At 38.0% G+C, this 25,654-nt stretch overlaps 1 protein-coding gene across 1 annotated transcript in view; it reads left to right on the top strand.

Annotated features, from left to right (window-relative positions):
• DNAJC13 (DnaJ heat shock protein family (Hsp40) member C13) overlaps window positions 1-25,654 on the top strand; it is an 84,883-nt gene that overhangs the window by 55,469 nt on the left and 3,760 nt on the right. The window contains exons 35-55 of the mRNA XM_067561770.1: window positions 408-486; window positions 1,217-1,352; window positions 2,926-3,110; window positions 3,859-3,933; window positions 4,137-4,256; window positions 6,545-6,724; window positions 8,073-8,240; window positions 9,912-10,025; window positions 10,394-10,510; window positions 11,372-11,549; window positions 13,173-13,264; window positions 14,159-14,258; window positions 14,959-15,033; window positions 15,205-15,317; window positions 16,370-16,539; window positions 17,247-17,289; window positions 18,574-18,747; window positions 19,840-20,019; window positions 21,554-21,694; window positions 22,466-22,609; window positions 23,651-23,750. Of these exons, the coding sequence (XP_067417871.1) occupies window positions 408-486; window positions 1,217-1,352; window positions 2,926-3,110; window positions 3,859-3,933; window positions 4,137-4,256; window positions 6,545-6,724; window positions 8,073-8,240; window positions 9,912-10,025; window positions 10,394-10,510; window positions 11,372-11,549; window positions 13,173-13,264; window positions 14,159-14,258; window positions 14,959-15,033; window positions 15,205-15,317; window positions 16,370-16,539; window positions 17,247-17,289; window positions 18,574-18,747; window positions 19,840-20,019; window positions 21,554-21,694; window positions 22,466-22,609; window positions 23,651-23,750 (2,684 nt within the window). The remainder of the gene's footprint in view (window positions 1-407; window positions 487-1,216; window positions 1,353-2,925; window positions 3,111-3,858; window positions 3,934-4,136; window positions 4,257-6,544; window positions 6,725-8,072; window positions 8,241-9,911; window positions 10,026-10,393; window positions 10,511-11,371; window positions 11,550-13,172; window positions 13,265-14,158; window positions 14,259-14,958; window positions 15,034-15,204; window positions 15,318-16,369; window positions 16,540-17,246; window positions 17,290-18,573; window positions 18,748-19,839; window positions 20,020-21,553; window positions 21,695-22,465; window positions 22,610-23,650; window positions 23,751-25,654) is intronic.

Below are 25,654 nucleotides of genomic sequence, written 5' to 3'. Positions count from 1 at the left end.
ACGGAAGGGAAATATGAGGGGAATATGGGAAATTAGGTGGGGAAAGTTCAGACAGTAACAGAAAATGGATGGCAGTTGCCATCTCTAGTGGGGTAAGGACAGGTCTCCATCTGAACACCCAGGGAGAGATGTGCATTAAAGGTTGATTTTTCAATTTGAAATTATCAGAGACACATTGGTAGAGGAGTTAAAAAGTCAATGTGATGTGGTTTTTTTTTTTTTTTTTTTTTTTTTTTTTAAATCTTAAGACTTTTTTGTGCGGAGGGGGTCATCTGACTCATGATTTTTGATCTTTTGAGGTTGGCAATTTTGAAAATGTAAACTTTTCTTCTTTTTTGGTATAAGAATTGATTATTATCTTACTGAAGTGTTTATATAACATGAAATTCTTTATCTGCATCTGACAGGCATGAGGAGAGCAAAGTCAGAAAAGCCTACTTTAGGTTGGCACAAAAATATCACCCTGACAAGAACCCAGAAGGGAGGGTATGTACTGTACTGTGATATATGGCTTTAGCTTATACTGAAGCTTTTGAGATTCATAATGGGTTTGTCTGATTTTAATGAATATTTACATCAGTAGAGTGTTCAATACAAGTCTTTCTTCCAGAATACGCTTGCACAAGCTGTAGAATAATGTCAATAGCATTTTAATTGGAATACTACACTTATCAAAAACGTTTCTTGAGAGACTGAAATATCAATTTCATTCCATCATGTCAGGAAATGACATGCACTACATATGATCTTGAGGGATTAGGAGTTTAAAAACAAAATAGTTAGTGTGTAATTTTCCTTACCATGTTAACTACCGAACCTACTTGTCTGAAAAAACTGCACGCTTACGACCCACTTTGCCACTCATTTGATTCTGCAGTGAAGTCATAATGCTAAATTTGAAATATCATTCACTGATAAGACTAACAAGTGCAGGATTACACCTTCCCTGCAAGACTTAATAGAAAAAGCGGATCTGGGAATCAGAAAAATATTGCTATCGCAGTATACACAGTTACTGTTTTTCAGGATTTTCTCCAATGTGACAGTCCCTTGAAATTTCATTTGCAATAGTGAAATATAACTAATATCATGGTTTGCAATTGCCAAAGCAAAATAGGAAAAATAAGTTTGAAGGTGCAAGTGAGTTTTGAGACTACAATAAATACTCAGGTTTTGTTAGGTAGCAGCTTCACATTTTCCATATTGTTATCTGCAGGACATGTTTGAAAAAGTAAATAAAGCATATGAGTTCCTATGCACAAAATCTGTCAAAGTGGTGGATGGCCCAGATCCAGAGAATATCATCTTGATTCTGAAAGCTCAAAGCATCCTCTTCAACAGACACAAAGAAGGTGGGCATATTGACTCAAAAAGAAATATCACTTCCACTATATTTCTCAGAGCGGCTTTTAGAAGCTATTTTGCATTTTTAATGCATACATTTTGAAGTTTCTTGTCATGAAATAGTGAAAATAGAGGAAAATCATGAAATTTGGAAACTTCATAAATAATATAGTAAAAGTTAAATGGAAGAATTTATTTATCTGGTTTCATCTTCCTCTCTATATTATCATGCTTTCTTGTTGATACTATATTTCCTGCTATCAGATTTTTACTACAGAGGTAAGAGTAACTTGTGTGTCATATCTTGTCAGTTGTCTAACCCAGTCTCACTTTTCATTGTGATGGAAGTCACATCCTCAGTGGGCAGTATTGTAATTGTGGCTGAAAAGGCATTTTTATTCAATTAACATTTTTAGGTGCTTTGAAATAGCAGGAGATGGCAACAAGGCCCAAGGTGAACATTTAGCAATACAATTTGATACACAATTTGTCTGTTTTTGAAAATCCCAAATGGAGAAAAGACTTTTCATCAGTTAAATGTTCAACTCTTGCACTCTGAGCTCTCTTAACCTTCAGTCTTACCAGAGAATGACTCCTCAAAGAAAACTTTGATACTCAGAAATGTCACTTAAATAGTTCCAAGCATAGAAGTAGTGACTTTCACATTCTTAAGTGTACTGAGATTCTCTGTCCTGTTCTGCTCTTTGCAATACTCAAGTAGCCCAAAGGGAGTTGGAAACTGACAGTACCATTCTAGTCAGGGTTTGCCCTTGTGTTACATAGTCACCTGGAGGGGATAAACTCTGCATTTACTAGCTCCTACACCACCTTCCTCTCATTGCAGCCTCTAGCAGGGAGGAGGGATGGCTGAAGTGGTCTAGTAATTGACTAATAATTGGGGCCCATTGTGTTATCATGTTTACCTTTAACTTAATATACATCTTAGTCATATGAAATGTGTATGCAATAGGGCATGTTGATGCTTGGGGTACTACAGCTTTATTTCTTGCCTTGCATGGAAAAGATCACCCATAATATTCAATTAATGTCGCATTTGGCTTAAATCTTATATATAATTTGCTATAGAACAAAATCCAAAAGTTTTGTTTAGAATGGCACTTAACTTCATCTGAAACCCATTCCGAGGGTTTGCCCTATGTGGGAGGACGTATGCAACCATTCTTGATGGTGGTAGACTCAAGTTTCAGCAAACTCATTCTGTAGCATTAAATGTAAAGGACTCCAGCAACCTTCCAGATGTAGTATTCCCTTACTAAAACCGACCTGACAACATTAACAGTAACTCTGTTTTTCACTTAATGTCTCCAAAGTAGGTTAGACACATGCTGTGAAAAGATGGATTGTTTTGTACGTTATTAGAAAATCAAGGGTTACAGAAATAATCCTACTTGTCAGATGAGTCAACATTGTGTTCACTCATCTCTGAAGGAGGAGAAAACATTTTATGAAGGAGGAATTTAATAATCTGAAAGCAGATCAAGATAAAATCCTCAGCCATTAGTTAGCAGAGTGTCTAAATGTGTATCAGATTTGCTACATTTGAGTTTGTTTATCTTTCAGATTTGAAACCTTACAAATATGCAGGCTATCCCATGCTGATTAAGACCATTACCTTAGAAACGTCAGATGATCTTCTGTTTTCCAAGGAATCTCCTTTGTTGCCTGCTGCTGCAGAACTGGCTTTCCACACAGTTAATTGTTCAGCACTTAATGCAGAAGAACTGAGAAGAGAGAATGGAATAGAGGTAAACCCAAAGAAATGCATAAGCACAGCCATTTTAACATCTTGTTTGTTGATGATTACTGCATCTTGGATATTCAACTGTGAAAGGGGAAGAACAAAATTAGTGTTGGTGGTACCCACCCGTTTGCCCACTTTCCTTCCTGCATGCAACATTCTCCAACGTTACTTCTGATGGGCAAATTTATTCATCCCTCCACAAGGTGGCTTGTGAATTGATTACATGACATGGAATGGCACTGTCTGTATCAGGAACTTTGTGTGTTCTGCTTGTTTTATGCAAAAAAAACCAAAAACAAATAGTGACTTGCTTTAAAAGGTGAAAGCAAATCATTTGAGCATGGTTTGGTTATTCCGAATGAATGCTCCTCAATAGCACGTCTGGGAGAAGAGGCCACCACTATAATTTCAAGTGCTAGTATTAAAAATCTTCTAAAAACTACCTTAAGCTATCACGGCAATGTGAAATGGCTAGATATTTCCAGGGAGATCATCTTTACATAATGGACAATTCATGTGAAGAAGCATAAATCTCCCTTTATGGTTGTAAAATGTCCTTATGAAGCCCAAACAGTGAAAGTAAAATCATTTTGCTACATAGGACAGCTGTTAAACCATAACAGGAAGTAATAGATTTACAGAGCTGTGCAGCCTTTGTTGAAACAAAGCTTATAAAGCTACACTTTAGCAGAAAGACATTTTCTTTAGGTTTATGATGAATTTTAATCCTTACAGCTTTTTAATCCTTAAAGGTGTTGCAGGAGGCATTTAACCGTTGTGTGGCAGTCTTGACTCGCTCCAGTAAACCAGATGATATGTCTGTACAGGTAAGAGAGAGAAATTGTAAAACAAGCAATACTTAACAGTATGTTGGGCCATACCTAAATTAGAAGCTTTTGTACCATTTTTCTGTGAGACTCTGTGCAGCTAATACAAAGTTTTGTAAAAGTTTGCATGTCCTTTTCTTACTCAAGGAATATACAGTACACAGCATGAACTTTGTGTCTTAGGAAAGCGTTTTTGTTTGTAGGTATGTGGGCATATAAGCAAGTGTTACAGCGTGGCAGCTCAGTTCGAGGAGTGCAGAGAAAAGATCACTGAAATGCCTAATATCATCAAGGATCTCTGTAATGTGCTATATTATGGCAAGGTAAGTTCTCTTGGGCTAAGCTAAGCTGATGCAGTGTTCTTGTTTTAAGTGTTGAACTAGAAAATGAGCCACTATATGAGACTAATTCCCAAAATAAGTTTAATAAAAATTGTTGTGAATTTTCCAGTAGTACAGATACTTGCAGTCTATATGACACAAATATAAGCTTTGGTCCCCACACTAACTTGCTCTGATTTAACTAAAGGTGTGAATTATTTTTTTTAAACAGGCTTAATTAAATGGTGCAAATTAACTGAGTAGATTCTTAAATACGTTTAGCTTGCATCTATAAATTGTATTAGATCTGGTTTATATTGCTTTTTTCACCTTTAAATTGTCTGTAAATTACGAGATGCAAGCTATACCCATATAAATCAGTTTTAAACAGATCAGATCATCCACAGCGCATTTTGCATTGGCTTAATCAAATTGGTTTCAAAACGAGTGCAACTTGTTTGTAGACAAACCATAAATTCTGACTCCAAGTATTTCCACTTAAATTTAAATCCTAGTGTTAGGGAAGTAGAAGAACAGTAAATTGGCTACCAGTTACAGTAGATGAAAATGCTACCCCTCAGAATATTTCTCAAACTGGTACGAAGGGAGTAGTGGGTCACCACGCTGGCTTTCCTTCCAGGCAGTGAGCCAAATTCTGTTCTGCTTCACAGCTCTAAAAATCAGTAATTTCATGGGTTTTAATGGTATTAGTCTGAATTGAAACTGATATAACTCAGCAGAATTTTGTCCCAAAACTACTTATTCAGTTACCTAGGGAGAGTAACGGTCTTTATTTTTACTGCTAATATTTTTATTTTATCTTCTGTAAGTAGAAAAAATCAAGTCTAAATTCCTTTAGTTAGTGGTTAAAATAGTATTGCTCTGGTACGTAGAAAGAGGCACAGCTGGTTCAAGGAACAAAATCTAAAGCTCTGACTTAAAACATAAAAAGAAAATGCATTGTAAACCTTCAAACACTGGCCAGGGAAATCCAGAACAGGTGTAATTACCTGAAGGTACTTCTACCTCATTTTGAATATTGAAAAGAAACATACATCAGATGAAAATGTAGTCAAAGTATTTTGAGTAATATCTGTACTAAAGCTCTTCCAAAACACATTAGAACTTAGTTACTTTCCATTAAACAGCTTTTTGCAAAACATAGTTAACTATCTTAAGGACATTTCACATGAAGTTCTTAATTGATAGACTGCACTATTAAATTTCTCCTACAGAGCATCCCTGTAGCAGTAAGCATATACAACTATTCTCTTTTTAAAGAGATGTTTTAGATGAGTAAGCCTTCCAAAGACCTGGCTCTTCAGAATTTGATTTTTATAAAGGAAGTTTTTTTTTTTTGTTCAAAATGCAATACAAATCAATGAATATGTCCATGCTGAAGGGTGTGGAAGAATTGCAGACTTGAGTTTATTTAAACAGCTTGTAGCAGAAATACCTTACCTTGGTTGCACCACATGAGGGAAAGCAGGATATTAAATGCAAACAGTATGACCCTGCAGTATTTTGCTTGTGAATACAGTGAAACCTTTATCAAAACCCTGGTTAACCAAAACTCAATTATTTGTGGTCATATGTGGAGTTGAGTGGTAAATAGAATATCCATTATTTTGAAAACACAAAGTTTTCAGCAGGCTTTTGTTCCAACTGGAACAAAAAGTCAAAAAAACCAAAATTTTCCACAGAACAGATACTTTTGGAAGAACCCTGATTTCCAGATGCTTGACTAGCTCCTTGCCTCCCTAGTCCCCACAAACTAACAGCTGATCAGCTGCTGGGACGCAGAGGTTCTCTGGACACCAGTGTCTAGAGCTGCACAGGAGACGTGTCTGGAAAGGCACTGCTCCCCAGCAGCCAGAGGAAGGCTGGGGCGCTGACTAGCCTAACAGGGCAGGTGGGGACAGCCAAACTGCCTGGCTTCCCTTAAATCAGGCTTTTCTGACAGAAAATTTTCTGTTGGGAAGTTTTTGACCAGCTCTAGCCATACGTCCCTCGAAGCTTTGTACAGATGCTTGTGCTGAAGTCGAGAACAGCATAAGCCTTTTTTCCCTCTATAGACTGCAGTCTTCAAATTTCATCAGTTTATGCAGATCCTTAGTGTCTCACTCATTATATTTAGGTAAGGGATTCAAAAGCTTAAATAGAAAATTTCTCTAAAACCAACACATTACTGTCAATGAATTTGCTGGTATGCTATTTAACTTTTTCCTTTTAGGTTAAACTTTTCCTCAGTCACCAAATATACTGAATATCAGTTGTCCTTCATTCCTCAGAACATTCCACGAGTGGCTTCTTTGGGAGTGGAATGTGTCAGCTCATTTGCTGTCGATTACTGGCTACAAACACACTTGTTTAAAGCTGGAATTTTGTGGTATTTACTTGGTTACCTCTTTAACTATGATTATACACTAGAAGAAAGTGGGATTCAGAAGAGTGAAGATTCTAATCAGCAGGTAATATTTATGAGCAACTTTATAATTGACTGTATTTCAGACTTTAAGATGTATATTGGTGACCATCTCTTGGAATGTGGTAATGTATTTTCTGAATAAAATTGCTCAAACTTGTTAAGTGACTTCTGTTTCTATCGATTGTACATACAAGTTTCTCTTGCAGTTGAATGTGTTGGGAATAGATTATGGAGGTGCCAGTTGTGACTCAGTAGTTTAAGGTTCAGTTTTTAGCTTGCAAAGCATGGATTCAACCTCTCTTAAATATGAAAAACACAACATTTCCCCAAATTACATGACTTTTGGTTAAAAATCACTTGCATCTAAATGCTAAAATGTCTTAATTGTAACCATATGGTAATTGTATAGTGTCCTGCAGGGCAGAGTTAATGTGGTTTGGATACCCCAAATGTGCATTTCCACACCTTAAGGTTACGCTTAAGAAATTCTAACATGTTAACTCTGAACTTTCTAGTTTGCAATGCTTGGTTTTGGCATAAATACAACATCCATGTAACGTATATTATAATAAACTATTAATGGGTATGGTCAAGGTTAATTCATCTTAATGTAGTTAAGGCATAAACATGAATATCCACATGTGGTGTAGAAGACTAAACAGGATAATACTAGATTTCAGATAATCCAGAAATAAAGTAGCTTGTTAGTCAAAAACATTCCTCCTCTTTAAAAACTTACATTAATATTCGCACCATAACAGGCTCTGCTACAGCAGAATTGTACAATTTCAACTGGTTGTAAAACCCAAATCAGTTGTTCAAAGCTGCTGCACACCTCTCTCAAGGATCAGCTCAATGAGGAGCCTTACCAGGGTGCAGAAAATATGATCTTTAATGTACTGTTGAATCATTATATAAAGGTTTACATCTCATAAAAATGTCTTTGTGCTAGAAATGGCTATTCATTGGTCAAATGTCCCATTTACATTATGAATTAAGAAATTTTCATGTCAGTGTAAAGCCCCAAATTAACCTAGTTGTCTTCATGGGCTTTACACAGCTAAATGCAGACAAACTATATTAGTGTTCCAGAACAGCAAGAAATATAAACAGTTTTTGATCTGCAACACCTAGTGTTGTGCCCAGATGTATGTATGTTCCTGTTATCAAGGTTGACACACACACACGAAAAGTAAACTAAAGAGAGCTGACTTTGCTTATGATCAAGCAAGGCATTTTAAAAAAAAAAAAAAAAAAAAGCATTGGACAACTTATTTTCAAGAGATGGTTTTTAAAATGGTGGTTGAATATCTCTATAGCCTGCTTCAGGTTTCTGTTCAAGATTTATAATGGGATTGATCTTTTTAAAAAAAAAAAAAATTTATTTATAGGAAGTAGCCAATAGTCTTGCCAAACTCAGTCTTCTTGCTTTGAGTCGTCTTGGAGGGTATTTGTCTGAAGATCAAGCTACGCCTGAAAATCCAACAATAAGGAAAAGCTTGGCTGGAATGCTGACGCCATATGTTGCGAGGAAGCTTGCTTTGGCTACTCCTACTGAGGTACAAGAATGTCTAAGTCTCTAAGACAACCAAAGTGTTGGCATTTTGTAAAACTAATAATGGGCAAGAACTGTTTAAAAACTTAGCCACAGTAACAAACAGGTAAATAGAGCAGCCTATACTGAGAAATGAAGTGCAATTTGATAATTGTTTCCCAGTTAAATAGCTAAAATAACTTCTGATCTTAGAATTGAACTGAGTTACTTTTTACAATTTGTTTTTAGGACAGTACCTGTGCAACAGAGTCTCTAATCAATTTTTTTCATCTTAATAAAAATTTTCTTAAATTCACCAGTGATGCAGGTGAACACCCTTATCCAAAAATGTATGAAAGGAACAGCATTTTGCAGCACAAGACAGGAACAGAAAATGAATTCAGGGATTGCAGATGCCAAAATTTGGAATAGATAGCATGGTATTGGGAAATGAGTCAATGCAAGGATGGAATTTAAAAACTATAGTGTTTAAAAGAAGAAAGAAGCAACAATGTACAGAAGGATAAGAGCAGCAGAGAAGGTGGAAGTTAATGAAATAATCAGAGTAAACTATGGGGTGGGAGCTAGGGAATGAACAGGAGATGAGTTTGTGGTTAGAGGTAAGTGACAAAGCAAGCAACGTTTGTTTGTTTTTGTTTTTTTTAAATAAATGTGTGGAGTTATGCCAAAGATGGAAATGTATTCTTGAGTTCTCACTTAAATACGCCTTCCGAGGGTTATTAAATGGATGTTGCTTATGTGAGGGTGGGGAACTGAGGTGAGGAAGATGGCAAACCAGGCTTTGCAGCATAGGTGGGGAGGAGAGAATATAACCAGTTGGAGGAAGAAAGGGAGAAGAGCCAGATCCAATGCTTCACAAAGGAAGTGAAGAAAGACTCTCCCTTTAGCCCCCCATGCCATTTTATTCTTCAATGTCTTCACTCTGATCAGATGGTTGGGAGAATTGGGGAGAGCAAAGGAGAGGACAGTGGTAGAGTCCTCAGCTGGGTTCCTGGGAGTACCAGCATATAGAGGTTGTGGTTCAAGGTAAATTTATTTGGAGCTGGAAGAGGCAGAAGAAAGTGGGCGGTGTAAGGGACAAATATGAGGTTGTCAGCATTATCTCCTGAAGTGTGTGGGGGGGGGATTGGAAAAGAGCATGAAGAGCACTGGGATGAAGAAGGTGAGGGGAAGAGGATGTCTTCAAACAGCTAGAAGGAAGCATTACCAGACTAGGTAGGAGGTAATATAGAACACTGAACACAAATCCAAGGGAAGGAGTGACAGCAGGGGCTATGAAGGTGTGCTGCTTCCAGTGGCTGGTCACATGGAGCAGCTTTTAAAAGCAGTTCCTGCTGTTCCTTGGTTTCTGGCATGTGTGGAGTGGGAGGAAGAAATGGAAAAATTATGCATGCAAAACCAGCATTTGTGCTGTAGGTTCATACCATTTTGCAAGTACTGCTTCTTCCTTCTACCCAAAAAAATCATATCTGGAAAACTTGGCCTTGAGCCTAGTCCTGAAATCCAAGGTCTGGACACTAGGTCATGTAGGCTGACCTAGATCTTCACAAAAGCCATACTTTTTCCCTCCTGTATGATTCTCCTCTTGGAACAGTTCTAAAACTCTGAATTTGCTTTTTGGCATGGAATTGTTAAACCCACTCATTTGCTCAAACTCTTTTGTGTTGTCACCTAGATTCTGAAGATGCTCAACAGCAACACAGAGAGCCCCTATTTGATCTGGAACAATGGGACAAGAGCGGAACTTCTTGAATTCCTGGAATCTGAACAAGAAAGCATGATAAAGAGAGTGAGGCATTCCTAAAATTTTTATGATAAAGGCCTTTCTGTAGCTTGCCTTAAATGATCTGGTTCCTCACATTATAGGAAGCTTTTTACAGCTCAGTAAAAAGCTGTTCATGCAGTTTTAATTATCCAGCTCCTGAGGGAAACCTTACATTGGCCAAATTCTCATATTTTTGCTCTCACCACTTTATTCTATAAACTTAAGACTTCATACAAATATATGTTTTGCCCTGTTGCTTTTGTCTTGTCTGTTTGCTTTGGAAATAATGGAGTCACAGCAGTTAACTCTTTTTCCACACTTCTATAAAACATTTTTCTGTACATGGTAGGTCATCTTATAAATATATTTAACCAATCACTTTTTTCTTAAAGGGTGAATGTGACAAAAGCTATGGATCTGAATTTGTCTTCAGTGACCATGCAAAAGAACTTATAGTGGGAGAGATTTTTGTTAGAGTTTACAATGAAGTCCCTACTTTTCAGCTAGAGGTAAGATTGTTAATTTAGCTATTTTTGAAGAAACCTCAAGCTAGTCTTTCAAATGATACTTACTTTGTGAATTTAAACCAAGCTACCAGTCCAGATAGCACTCTAAAGGGCATCAAAAGCTAACGCTGCCCAGGAAATTTTATACAAAAGCTTCAGTAGTGAAACTGGAAAAATGCCTCAAGTTGGGGCATCTGCATCTCCTGTTCACGTCTCAAGGTATCTCAACATCACAATGTAGACAATGATTTTAGGCATTTCCCTTTGCTTGGGAATATATAATTTTTGTTTTTCTCCCAACTAAACAGGAAAGTCAAGGATCCAAATTGAAATTGTTTCACTAGCAAAGAAAAGCGAGGTTTTGGTCAGAATTCATTACCCAGGCATTTTGATTGCGAGTTTAAATGCCTAAATACTTCCCTAGAAAAGTTTGAGTAGTGCACGCTCCTCTCAAGCTATTAGTTGTATGCTTTTTCAACAAAGGTGGTGATCCTTGGTCACATCATCAAGCTCTTAACAGGTTTTACGTGTAGTTAAACTGTAGTACTATTTAATCTTAGAAGAGAGGGGACAATGGGTATTAAGACTACTGTGCATACACAATAATTGTCCACTGAGGGTCAGAACGTTCTGCTAAATGGGAAAGGAATCCTAACTAGATCATGCATTGGTGGGAAGGGAGGGTCTAGTATGGAAAAGCTGAGAATCACTGCTTTACTGAATTTGGGAATGGCTTTTGACCATGTATTCCTTTGCTATGAGCTTCTATATAATGCAGTTCAATACTTCTAATGTAAAATGCTTTGTACATGTTTTTGAAATAAACATGATAAAGATACTTACCAATATCTTTCTTATTTCAAGCTTCCAAAAGCATTTGCTGCAAGCCTTTTGGATTACATTGGATCACAGGCACAGTATCTTCACACATTAATGGCTATTACACAGACTGGGAAAGTAGAGTCTGATCAACATGGAGACCGGTTAAGGAGGGTTGAAATGGCTTTGGAGGCACTGAGAAATGTCATAAAACACAACCCAGGTAAGCTCAAACATGTTCAATTAATCAGTAAACTGCACTTTGCAAATGACCTTTTTCTAGATTATTTTAGATGTATGAATCTAGCACTAAGGCTGTGTTTGTTGCCAAATTGTAAAGATTCATGTTGCTAGCTATCCGTTGCCTTAATAGGGGGCGTTTCTGGAATAGTTTTAACAGATCTTTAAATCGTTTACTAGCAGCATTGTAGAATGTTTTGCTTTTCGTCACTGGGAAAATAGTAAATTTCACGGATAAGGAGTTTAGTTAGTTTCCCTTTTCTTGCTGTTAGTACATCATGGCCCTGCAGAAATCTATTTAGCCACTTCTCCAAAGGGAGTAATTTTTTTGCTAAGCAAGTAAAATCTCTCCAGTTTTTTAATCATGATGGTAAAAGAGGGTGTGAATACGCTTTGTGTGTAGTGTAGTAAACTTTCAGGATCATTTTGTAGGGCTGTTGTACGGTTCAGAGGCCTATTGAAAACCAATTCACTTTAAAAAAATAAATAAATAAAAAGCCTGTCCTAGCATAGCTCTGTTTAAAGGATGGAACCCAAGGGGTTTTTAGTATTTTGAGTGAAGACCCTGTGCAAACACACCAGATTGCTAAATTTTTAACTTAGTTGTAGGGAAACTATTGCTAAAGAAACTTTTTTAAAGGAATTTTTATACACTATTTAAAAATGGAGCAGAAAAAACACTTTCTGATTATAAAGGCCTTTTCCTTAAGGAAGAGCGGGTGGGTCGGAATTGAGGAGCTGTCAACTACACAAACTAAAATGGAAAAATCCAGGAAACTACTCTAACTGAAAGTAGTAATCTCATAATTTACAAGAAACTATGGAAGCAGAAATTATTTTAAAGCTGGTGGTGTCTGTTCCTCCAAGTAGTAAAAGTTCTAATCTTTTCCAAAGTGAGCTAAGAGCTCTCTAAATTTTAACTCCTAAAACACTGAAGTTTAGCATGTTAACAAGTTTGCAGTTGACAGGCAGCAAGTTCTTGCAGAGAAGACCACAGGATAGGACAGGTCTGAAGGTGGGGTCCCATTGAATGAGGTGTTTGAAATAGAGAGACTGAACATTAGCGTTAATATACATTTAACACTACGGAAATGGACTAATTTTGTAATTGCGAAAGAAAGGAAGTAGCTAAATGTCTAGAAAACGACTTGAACTAGATAGTTGAGCAGTAGACCCTAAATGTATTTGATTTTAACTGAATTGTCGTGTCTGGCAGATGCCTGCCAGTTTTTTTGCATCCTTGAAACTATGAATCCTATTTATCTACTCAGTAGTTGGTTTTCCAGCAGTGCCATTAATTACTAGAGGGGAAAATGTATGCTGATCCCCTTTCTTTGATTGTAGCTATTTTTCATGTTGGCTTGATGCTTTCACAGTTGGACTTGCAGGCAGCTTTTCAAATACTTTTTTGCATAATTTCTTTATTTTGCAGTAGCTCGGAGTCCTGGTTATGGACGAGGACCCCATTGTGTTAAGCACTATACAAACACAGAAGTAGCCTGTGCTCCAGAGAGCTAGTCTTTTAAAGTAATTCAGTGTGTATTGATTTGAGAAGCTCTTCAGTAAATGTTCTTTCAAATGATAAAATAATTTATTCCTCCTTTAGGTTCTGAGTGTGAATGCATAGGTCACTTTAAGCTGATATTCTCCCTTCTGCGTGTCCATGGAGCTGGTCAAGTGCAGCAGTTGGCTTTAGAGGTAAAAACATTGCATAAGCAAAACTTTTTTGTACCCAATCATACAGTACCTACTCACATGGATGCTGAATATAGTTTGCATAAATGAGCCATGTACACCTGGCTAGGTTGAGAAATTCTTCAGTTTTTTATTTGTAAATAAAAACTTTTCTGTTAAAGATCTGTCAAATATCAGCCATAACTCGCTCCTATTTAAAATCTTGACTGTTCATTCTAAGCTTGCTGCTTTATACGGTCGTTCCTGAACATTGGGCGTACACTTTAATCCTAATTTAAAATACACTAGAAAAATCTATCAATTTCTAACATTTGTTTAGCAAACAACGCCACTAAATAGCTTTTGAATCTTTTTGTTTTTAGTAGTTTTAGTGCTCTCGTATGCATTAATGTAGGTTAGGTGAATAGCAGCCATAAACTTCAACATGTACTTTTAGGAATTAGCACCTTCAGTGTACATCTCTTGTAAAATTTCAACATTGGGTTTTGAATCTAGGTTTGTTACAGTACAGTCCAATGTGTGTGCTACAGTAGCACTTAGAAGCCCTGACAAAGACAGAGGGTACCATTCTGGTTGGTGTCGTACATACACATAGTAGGATAGCTCTTCCTGGAAGAGTAGTTCTAAATACTCGGACCAAGTATGGGAAGGGAAACTGGTACAGACGTTATTTGCCCAAGGTCATACACCGGGTCAGGGGTAGAGCTATAATTATAGGTCATACACTATATCTCCTGAGTCCTAATCCAGTGCCCCATTGACTGGACCATATTGCCTCAAAAGAATTTGCCTCACAAGTACTGCATTTCTTAGACAAAAATGACTTAAATGTATACTCTAGTTGTTTGCCAGAAAACTTGCTTTTTTCTAATGACTTATGCTTTTCATCTTTTACAGGTGGTGAACATAGTGACTTGTAACCAAGAATGTGTTAACAATATTGCCGAGGCAATGGTTCTTTCCAACTTACTGGCCCTCCTGCATTCCCTGCCTTCAAGTATGTATTGTTCAGTTTCTTGTAGAAAGAGTTGTGTAAAGCGAAGCTTGACAAATTTGTGAAAAGTGAGTGCAAATTTGGAATGCAAATAGCTGAACTACTTGTAAACTGATCCTGAGAGGGTAACCGAGTAATGTTGTAATGTGCATGACCTGGAAACCCATTTTATACACCTGACTTTTGGTTCAGCTCAAATACACCTCTTAATCGCTTAGATTTCAAGCCTTTCATTATGGGAAACCTACAATAAAAACCTCTGACATTCACTTTATAAACCAAATACTTCTCTCTCCAATTCTAAAATAAATCTATAAATTGTGCAATATCCCAGCTTTGTAGTTTCAACTGGTTGTTCTTCACCTGAATGGTAGATTTGCTATGAATTTTATTAAGGAAATTTTAGATAGGCAATTATATTCCAGCTCACTGGAACTTAGTCAGGACCCTAGGTCTGCAATCCCTAACTTGTACTCACTTTCAAATCCTTTCTTTCAAATTCTCATTAGGTAGGCTTCATTTTGTACTCATGATGATGCTTTCCATGAAACAGTTCTTTGAGGAAAAATTCCTTGGTTGGCCTATCAGCACCAGAACTGCAATGTTCAGTTTTTCATAGCGCTCAATCCAATAGGTCTTGCATGGAAGATCTAAGTAATAGAACATCAGGCATGGTTCTCTAATATTTGTTTAATCTTGACAGGTCGGCAGCTTGTTCTTGAAACTCTCTATGCCTTGACATCTAGTACAAAAATAATTAAAGAGGCGATGGCAAAAGGTACGGTATTCTGTGAATGGCTGATAAAATAGATTTGTAGTACAAAATGAAGATCAAAACTGTTGCAGACGTGGTGGTGTGAGATTTTACTCTGATACTTAGAGCAATGTACAACTAGTGGCTGCTGTGATTGAAAAAACCTAAACTGTTTCCCCCTGTTTTTCCATACAGGTGTTTTAATCTACTTATTAGATATGTTCTGCAATTCAACACATCCACAGGTCCGAACCCAGACAGCAGAACTTTTTGCCAAAATGACTGCAGATAAGCTAGTGGGTCCAAAGGTGAGAGCGAGTGAGTTTAAAAAATTGCTAGGTCATTTTTCACACACTGGACTTGGTGTCCTTTAATCAAAGAAGTACAGAACAACTAAAAATTCAGTTAACTTTGAAGAGTTAAATGTAGTTTACTATACCTGTCTTTAAGTTCCCCTAGCAACTTTTGAGGGCTTACAAGATTTTATTAATGCTTTTCTCTGATTGTGAAAGACTCACATGTGGGAAATTGATTGTACAACAAACAAGGAAAATGGCTAGAAAAACTGAATGTTTCTCTAATCTTTCAGTTATAATAACATTAGGTATTTTCTGCAAACATTTTGTCTTCGGCAACCTAATCACATTACAAATGTTCCATAAAGCTTGCAAAAGAACCCATATGTTTTGTGTGATGGCAAGAGTACTTGGCAATATGTAGATCACATCAGTAAATCTAGAGGGATATGGATTTAGCAAATACTGTTTTCCAGCAGGTAAAATCTTTGTGATGGGACAAAAAACATCTCTTCAGGAAGGAGACTAAAGGATGAATGGATAGATAGATGCTCATAGTGGATCAGATTGAAGGCCCTGAAAATCAAACTTGCATATCAAAAATGTCAGCTGTTTTCTTTCTTCCATGTTCATGTAAAGAGCAAATTATATCACTTTTTTGTATTTATTGCAAAAAGGACACCAATTCATTTCTGTTAACTCTAATTGTGAGATTTTAGTATAAAATCTTCTCAGATTACCAGTAACCAGCCTGACAAAGATGCAATCTTAGCTTTATCACTTCTAATCTGACTTTTAATCACTAGATGTCTGCATTTGCAATGCTGAAATGAAATGAAAATGAATGGTTGGAGTTTTATAGCAGATAGCTTATTAAATGAAATTAAAACTAAGTTTTAATGATGCTTTCTCAGACCATTCGACAAATATATTTTGGCATAGTCATATATAAATACTTGAATTTAAAACAAAAAAATTCCTTAAAAGACTATTCTGGTGCCATTGAGTTTAACTGGCATGGTGTATGCCATTACAAAATGGTTGGGATTGCCTTTCTTTTGCAGGTTAGAATTACGCTAATGAAATTTCTGCCTGGAGTCTTTATGGATGCCATGAGAGATAACCCTGAAGCTGCTGTTCATATTTTTGAAGGAACACATGAAAATCCTGAGTTAATTTGGAATGACCTCTCCAGGGAGAGAGTATCAACAACAGTTCGAGAAATGATGCTAGAGTATGTAGACTTACTGTGTAAATAGCTACTGGATTTGCTAAATGATACATTTGTGAAGCAATTTGAATCCTCTAGTTCATTCTCAGTAACACAAATATCCATCTGTGACAGTTTGAGTCCTGAATGATTAAAAACCAGGGTAGGATTAAAGCAGTGCCTTCCAGTAGAGCCTGTTGAGTAGAGCCTCAGCACAGCAGTGAATAAGTACCAAGCAATGCTGTGCATGTAACTGTCTTTAAAATTTAAAGTCTTTAAACCATGATTTGAGGACTTTAATAACTCAGTCATAGGTTAGAGGTTTATTACAGGAGCGGGTGGGTGAGGTTCTGTGGCCTGCGTTGTGCAGGAGATGAGACTAGATCATGTTGGTCCTTTCTAACCTTTTAAAGTCTGTGTGTATGAGCACTACCACCTGCTGCCTATGGAGATCCAGAGAAAAGGAAGGCACTTAGTTCTGTTTGCTATCTCAGCCCAGCAAGTCACATTGTTTTGTACCTGAGAAGGAAGAATTGAAAGTGAGGGAAAAGAAGGTAGAGTTTGGGGATGTGACCATTGCTAAACCATTACACATGGCAGGGAGTGGAGGAGCCAATAACAAGAGTGAGTTTAGGTTTCGAATGGGAGCCATAGTTTTGTTGTCTCTGGGATCAATAGTCTTTTAACTCCTCTAATTCTTCTTTTTTTTTTTTTTTTTTTTAATTAAATAGGCACTTTAAACTTCAGAGGGACAACCCTGACACTAACTGGAAGGTAAAGAAAAATGTTCATATTTTCAGGCCCCAAGGGAGACAGGAGGGAAATAAATGGATAATCTGTGCTTACACTTTGTTTTTACATGCATTCCATTTCTCTGCAATGGTGTAGAAAATGCCAGCTGCATGCTTCTAACTGCTCTCATTACTGTAGTCTAGAGCTGAAATCTAAAAAACAAGTTATACTGTAGAATTGCTGCCTCTATCCTCCAAATAACTCCACAAACAATCTCTTGCTAGAACCATTTAAACATGGACAGGCTACATAAATGTACATGAGATTCATAAACTTAACTGTGAAGTTCAAAACTAAATTGTGATTAGCCATCCTTAGCTGGTCCCTAATATGCTAACTTTCTGAACAATTAAACCTGTTACATGACCATAGCAAATTACTCTTGGTAACAATCTATTCTCCAGGTTGTTAGTAAACCATTTAAGTTTTCATCACATGAAAATGTCAGTATTTTCCACCTCAGTAGTCTGAATTGTTAAATATATGGTAAAGTATTTGTAAATCTGTCAGAAAAATAAAAGGACATTAGAATCTCTTCCACTGCCACTGTAGTTCTGTTACATCCACTCAGAAAATGTAGTTCTGAGAAGACAATTGAGTAGTGTTAGGAAACAATAAACACAAAAACCCTGCCCTGTAGTACGTGCTGTATGGTTTCATGCTTAAACTTTTAAACACACAAGAAGGAAAAAATGCAGTCGTTGGTTCCAGTAAAAATGTGAACTGGAACTTTTCCTATCAGTTCTCATGTAAAGCTTCAAATATTTTAATGTCTTTCAGAAGAGTTAAGATTTACTGAGAAATCAGGGGCATTAGACTATATTCAGTTAATTCAAAGCATAGAATTCATTAGTCTTCCACAACCATGCTGTTTAAATTGCTTTTATGATTAGTGTCCATTGCTAGTATATTTGCATTCTCTGCAAATAGCTGAACCCACGGACAATATTTACTTGAAAATGCTCATTGCACATACAGCACTTCCAAGTTCAGGATCTTATTTAGGAAGAAGTCTGGTACCTAGTGTTTCTAATGTAAGTTACTGTAAAGAAATTATGATGTTGCTCACTTTGCTGAACAATTAAGTATTGGGGATGCTTTAGGGAACAGAAAGCTGGTGTTATGCAAGTCTTTTAATAAAAAAACTTCAGTGAAATCATGGTTTTAATTGGTTGTAAGCTTTTACTAATTTGCCTCTTTCCTGATAAGAGGGGTGCCTTATTGCTGGGTTATATGCTAATGTCTGTTCCTTCCAATTTTATATAGCTGCCTGAAGACTTTACTGTGGTGTATGGTGAAGCAGAAGGTGAACTTTCTGTAGGGGGAGTCTTCTTAAGAATCTTTATTGCCCAGCCGGCCTGGGTTCTACGAAAACCTAGAGAATTTCTTATTGCACTACTGGAAAAATTCACTGATCTGTTGGAGAAAAATAACCCCCATGTAAGACTACTTTCTGGCTATGCTTTTAAAATTTGGCTCAACATACAGTAAGGGCACAGTTGGGCAAGTTTCAAAGTGATTAGACATTATTAGCATTTCGTTAACTTTGCTTCTGTCTTGCTGCTTGTATTTCTGCTTGCAGTGGTGGTGGTGGTCTTTCCAACATAAATAGCTTTAGATCTTATTTGATTTTGTGCAAAAGCACTTAATCATATTTAAGTGCTTTAAAAATACCAAATAAGCAAAACAATTAGAATTTGAACGCCCTAAATCAAGAGTCCCTCTGGATTGCTCCTTTAAGTCCTATGAGAATTTTAGCTCAGTATTGACTAGGGGAATGCAAATCAAGATATTTCCTGAAGCACTCTGTACTTCATGGCTTGCTTGGAGGAAAACTGCATCTGTCTAGTTCAACCCAACAATACAGGAATTCACAGGAAAAGAAGCACTTGTCAGCATAAACTGAAACATTAAAAGCACATTAGAAATGGACTTTGAGTTTGTGCCAATGGCCTCCCATACTCCTAGTGTCCATTACATCACTGTTGAGCAAGGAAGCTCCCCCAGGACGCAGCTCAGTGCAAAAAGAATAATCCATTTTTTAGATTATTCATGGGAAGAGCAAAATCATTAGTTGTACTTAAAACTCTAACAGCGAGAGCAATAAATGTGGGAAGTCAGTGGCTCAGTGGTATTGACTTTTTATAATTTCCTTGACGCTGTATGGAGGAACTCAAGTAGGCTGAAGCCCATTGTGGCTGTTATTTCTACTCTACTCATTCTCATTTTTTAAATGAAGCAACATATTCAGTGAGTCAACTTGTATTGTGTTGTTGGAGATGCATTCTCCCCTCCCTCCCAATTTACTGTCAGGGTACTGCTGGCTTTAAATCATTGTTAGAAATCAATACATATCTGTTCCAAGTTGTTATGCTTTATCTTCTGACTTTCCACAGATCACAAAAGCACTTGCTGTTTCAGATCTGTACTGTAGCTGCAGCAGCATAGCTTGCTGCACTGCTTTTTAACATTATAGCTATTTTTGACCTGGAAAATTAATGTATTAATGTAAAGATTTGTATGCTTTCACAGGGGGAAACATTAGAAACAGTAACAACGGCAACCGTGTGTCTCTTCAGCACTCAGCCTCAGCTAGCAGATCAAGTCCCACCACTTGGTCATCTCCCCAAGATCCTTCAGGCTCTGAATCACAAGAACAATGCTATTCCTAAAAGTGCTGTTCGTGTCATACACACACTGTCTGAGAATGAGGTACTAATTTTAAGATTTTCTGTAGATGGAGCATACACTAAGTGTATATAGTATGAAGTTCACACCAATGTAAGGCTTGTCTGCATGGCATAGTAAAGCGCTGTGGAGGGGTGTGATTTGTAGAGTACTCTAATGCAGTGGTTCCCAACCTTTTTGGCTTAAGGGCCACAAATATCATTTTTACAACCCCAAAGGGCCATCAGTCGATCAACTCATAAATGTATTGACGTATACACCATTAAGGAGAACAAATCACTACATATTTAAAGTAAATATTGATGTTACTGTGCTCATTTTTACTTACTATTTTACACCTACAAATTACTCACAGTATGTTACACACTCACAGACAAAGCACTCGTGTACACACTGAAGCACGTGACCTGGCAGCTAAGTCACGGTGGGTGGCCTGCGAAGTGCTGGCCAAACCGGAAAGCACTGATTTTTAGAGTCCTGCCCTGCTCCTCAAGCATGAGTTCTGGCTGCTCTGCCAGCAGCCTTCCCTCCTCCCCCCCTACTGCAGCCAGACAGGAGTTCAGCGAGGAGGCTGTCTCCTTGCTGATCTCCCACCCCTCTGGCTGTAGCAGGGAGATCACATGCATCCTGTAGCCCTGTGCCCTCCACCTGGGTACCTGGGCAGTGGCTCCCTTCTGTAGCCAGGGGGATGGGAGATCAGTGCTCCCCTCCCTCTGGCTCCAGCAGGGATCCCAGCCCCTATGGACCCAGGCAGAGCACTTTGCTGTGCTCCCAGCTACAACCAGGGGAGGGGAGCACTGATTTCCTGTCCCCTTGGCTGCAGCAAGGAGCCTGCACTGGTTTTGTAGCCCCACAGCAACGCGCTCCGCCTGGATCCTTAGGCAGCAGCTCCCTTCTGCAGCCAGCAGGAGGGGAGCGTTGGGCCACTTTGAAAGACCCCATGAGTCGCAGGATGGGAACCACTGCTCTAATGTGTTGCGCTCTAACTGCCACACACAGACCCTGCTGCTGTGCTGTAAAAGGTACCTAGTTTGTGATGATGTAGTGTTAGTGCAAGCTTAGGTACCTTTAGAGTGTGCTAGCAGGGTCTACATGGGGTAGTTAAAGTGCAACATATTGGAGCGCTTTGCTGCAACCTGTAGCCAGCCCTTAGTTACTTTTGTGGCAAATAAGTCTTCTGAGACTATCAGTAGCCATATTGGTTACCTATGTAAATATTTCACCCCCACATTCTTAAAACTAAGTTAACATAGCTTCTAACCATAGATGTTTTTCTCCTGTGCCTGCTGTCTTACTATGGTTGATTGGATAGTAAGTGGTTTTAATTCATCCTGATTATGGATATAGGCATACAGCAAACATCTTTTGCAACAATTGATGCCTGCTGCTACTATTGTGCAACGTATAAAACTCCTTCAAGGGAGGAATATCAAGGGGACAGTCAGATATGCAGTTTATGATTGCAATAGATGCACAAGTTACAGTAGTATTCATTATTGAATTTTAGATTAAAAATTCAGTCAGTACAGCACAAATGCTCTTCCTTTTCTATGTACAGCTTTGTATTCGAGCAATGGCATCACTTGAGACCATTGGCCCGCTGATGAATGGAATGAAAAAGAGAGCGGATATGATTGGTCTAGCCTGTGAAGCACTTAATCGAATGTTTCAAAAGGAGCAAAATGATTTAGTAGCCCAAGTAAGCAAGCCGTTCTAAAGAAATGGTATAAGTATTTATTATTATTTTTCACACTCAGGTACACATTAGTCAGTTCACAGGTTGTGCCAGAACTCTGTCCTGTGATTACTGACTACTTTAGAATGCTAGATGGTTCTCACTTCTCTCTTGCCTGTTAACTTACCTGTTTTCCCACTGTCTGTCTAGTACTATTGAAGTCCTGGTTTGATAAAGCTAGAAACTGAAGTCCCGCACCCATAGCACAGAACTTCAGTATAGAACTTCCTCATGCTCTCTGGGCAACATATTTAAACTTGGTTGTAAAGCTTCTAAAGTGAGAGGGTAGCTTGTGACATGCATTCCGCATCTTCTCTTCTGAGACAGTAGAAAAAGGATGTCAGTAGGGCCTGCTTCAGGGATATGGACCAGGAGCAGAATTGCCAACTCACTTCATAATTGTCACTGAATAGCTATGTAGTGTCTTCTAACCCTAATTGACATCATGCATTTCCTTTTTTTTCTTGGCATTTTTACCTTCTGTCTGCAGCAGCATGAGCTTAGCTGTGTGCATACCTGTACTGATCCGTCTTCAGAAGGACATGTAATAGAGCAGTTTAGAGTATTGTGGATCTTCAAAAGAGCGATCTCGTTATTCTAACAAGACTTAAAAACTTACTAGCGCAACAGCTGTTCTAAAGCAGAGTGAAGTGAGCAATCAAACACTGGTAAAATTCCATTCAATTCAAACGCTCTGAGTCCATTGTATTAATCTCCAATAATTTTGCTTTGTAGGCTTTGAAAGCAGATTTGGTTCCGTATCTCCTAAAATTGCTTGAAGGTGTTGGCCTTGAAAATCTGGAAAGCCCATCAGCCACGAAGGCTCAGATAGTTAAAACCTTGAAGTCTATGATACGCAGCCTACAGTATGGAGAACAGGTAAGTACTTACTAACAATGTTCTGAATCACTGGGCTTGAGAGAGCTTAATTATTATATACCGAGATACAGTTTTGAGCTAGTACATCTGAGGGCACGTCTCCTGGCCTAACCTTTATTGAAGTGCTTGAGCTGTGTCAATGAATGGCCTATGCGAAGTGGCAGAGTATCTCCAATTCCAATCAGTATCTTCCTATGGAGGGGAAATCAGGCACAGAGGATGAGATTTATAGGCCACCAGACAATCTATAGATACAATGTCTGAGAAGTGTAAAGAGCCAATGAAGGCTGAATGACATCTGAAAGTAGATGGGCAAGACTGACACAGGCGTGTTTTCAGAACCTGTACTGCAGTAGATACAGAATAAAAGGTCTGGAGAAATGCAGCCTGAAAACTTTTCAGATTCTTGAAAATTCCTCTGCACAGAGAATGCAGAAGAATTGCTTGCTTTAGAGTTAAGACCTAAAAATAAATTACTCAAGTAACCGATTCCTCTGACCAGTTCAGACTGTGTGCCGGCTCCCACTCCCAAAGAAACAGTAAAATCATACATCCCTCTCGTTCACTTAGTCCTGTCTGCCGTCCTCATTCAAGACTGTCAACTCCCATCTAGGTTGGTGTGTTGGTTGTGCTGCAAGGAAACAGCTCTGCTTCTCAGGCTTTCTGGCATTTGAGGCAGGAGGCTGCTACCATTGCTTCTGCTGTCCCTGTTGACTAACTGAAGGGGGTGAGGGAAGAGAAGCACTAGGGAGAAATTCAAGCTGTTAAATAGCACTACATCTTCCTGAGAGATCCATGCTTTTATATCCAGCCCCCACCCAAATGGTGACCAATGGCTACCTGTTAACCCTGTGTAATAGCTTGTGGTTTTGAGTTAGGATTGTGTATGCCTATTTGGATACTTATGTGTTCATTTTATTATAGATATAGTCAACTTCTTAAAAACTGAGCTTACCACCATTAGTAAAGAGTGGCATGTTTCCATCCAGCTACAGTAAGCACTTGTTAAAGGTAGACATTTACCAGCTCTTTCTGTTGTAGGTAAATGAAATCCTGTCTCGTTCTTCTGTGTGGAGTGCCTTCAAAGATCAGAAACATGACTTGTTCATTTCTGAGACACAAACAGTAGGATACCTCACAGGTCAGAAACACTTCTTATTTCAGATCAGAGTTGTAACCTTCTCTTCACTGCTACTGTCTCAAATGCACCATGAAATATGCCTGAGTAGAACTAAGATACTGGACTCATGGTTTTAAGGTTTTGTAGGTACAGCCCCTATTTATCTGCCAAGGTTTTGCTGCCATCATGTGGCCATTTATTTGTATTATGCTAACACCAGGAAAGCACTGTAGCTTTTCATTTTATACTGCTTGATCTCTTCTGCTGACATGGCTAGGCCATCTCTGTTGTTAGCCCATGGTTGGCACATACCTGAACATGTTCCTGAGAAATCAGTTACTGTGGTTTTTACTAAAAAAAAAAAAAAAAAAAAAAGTGCAATGGGCTTTGTAAGACTTGTATGCTTCCAGCTTGTCCTACCAATAGCAAATAGTCCTCACAGTGCTCTGTAGTGATGCAGCTAAGTGTGTTCCAGCTCCAACTGGCTGTTACAAAAACTTTGTCCATGATATCTTAGTGCAAGTGCCTAAGAACACAGTTCATTATGGTTTCCTCACTTCTAGTGTGTGGGTTTCTGTTTTCCATTTTCAAATGGCATCATTTTGTTCAAAATTTAGATTTAGCCTTTGTCTTGGATTTATCAAGAAGCAAAATGTTTTGCCTGTTCAAGCTGTGCAAATACTTAATCAATTTATTGACTCATGATAGCTCAAAATTATACAAGTATGCTCCTTCAGGATTCTGAGACATGTAACTTTATGGTAGGACAAGTTCAAATTCTGATAACTTTCATGGCTAGATTTTTCATTTTGATGATATGCTTCGTTTCCTTCATGGAGTTCAAAGCTAAGCTTATTTTATTTAACAAACAGTCAATGAATTAGACACAAACTAAAATTGAACATTTCTACATAACCTACAAACTGTCCGCAAGCTGTAACAGGTTTCATTTCTTCTCATTGATAAAAGCTCCACCCGTAACACGGCTGTGGAATTTCTCCACTAAAATAAATTATTCAAAACTGAGGGAAAGTCCAAAAGGTGAGTGTAGGATTTTAATTTTTAAGACTTCTGATTTTGAAGGACTTCATTAAGCCTTTTCTCCATAGGGCAAGTCCAGCTAAGCTTTTCCATAATCCATGGAATTGCATGCCGCTCCCCAGATAAGCACAGAGCTGTTGTCACACTGCCTCTATACCTGCATGTGGTCATCAACCCTCACTTGTGAAATAATACTGACTAGATTATTCACACAGTAAGACAAATGTGTGGAAAGGAAAGTTCTGAAATTTCTGATCATATTTCCAGATAAATTTTACTTAACCCTTTTGGCTAATTAAAGTTAAGAATTTTATGGCCTAGGAGCAAATAGCATTTGTTGGACTATAGGGGCATAACATTAATTGAACAGGAGAACACTGATTTGTGGTTTACTTGAAAAGAGTATAGCACTTCTTCATCTTCAGCATGATTTATGAATGTCTAGCTCTTTCCCAGTCCTTCACTTACTCAATCTTTTTGTGGTAAATAGTCTCTGCTTTCTTTTGACTATCAACAAGACATCAGTGTCAACATAGTTCCCTGCACCGGTAGACTTTCTACTGATGGATTCATTGCTCTTTTGCTAATTTATTATGTGTAGAGCCCTACAGTATTTCATGTGCCAAAGAAATTATAATAAAAGTGTTAATTGACTTCAGCTGTTGGGGATGGAGGGGGGACAGAACCCCAAGAAACTTATATTCTTAATTACTAGACTATGAGGAATTATTGGCAAGTCAAGTAACCTCTCCATATCTCTTGCTTGTCTGTAGCATAGGGAGATTCTTAAATGACAGGGTTGAGGCTAAATTCCTTGTGCTGTAAAGTGCTTTCTGATTGTAGGAGGAAAAATGCTGTAGAAATGGAAATCTAACCACAAACTA

Source organism: Emydura macquarii, unplaced genomic scaffold, assembly GCF_026122565.2.
Source record: "Emydura macquarii macquarii isolate MOO-44397 ecotype Brisbane River unplaced genomic scaffold, CSIRO-AGI_Emac_v2 contig_2422, whole genome shotgun sequence".
NCBI classification, from domain to species: domain Eukaryota; kingdom Metazoa; phylum Chordata; order Testudines; family Chelidae; genus Emydura; species Emydura macquarii.
This window is presented reverse-complemented; position numbering and strand designations above follow the sequence as displayed.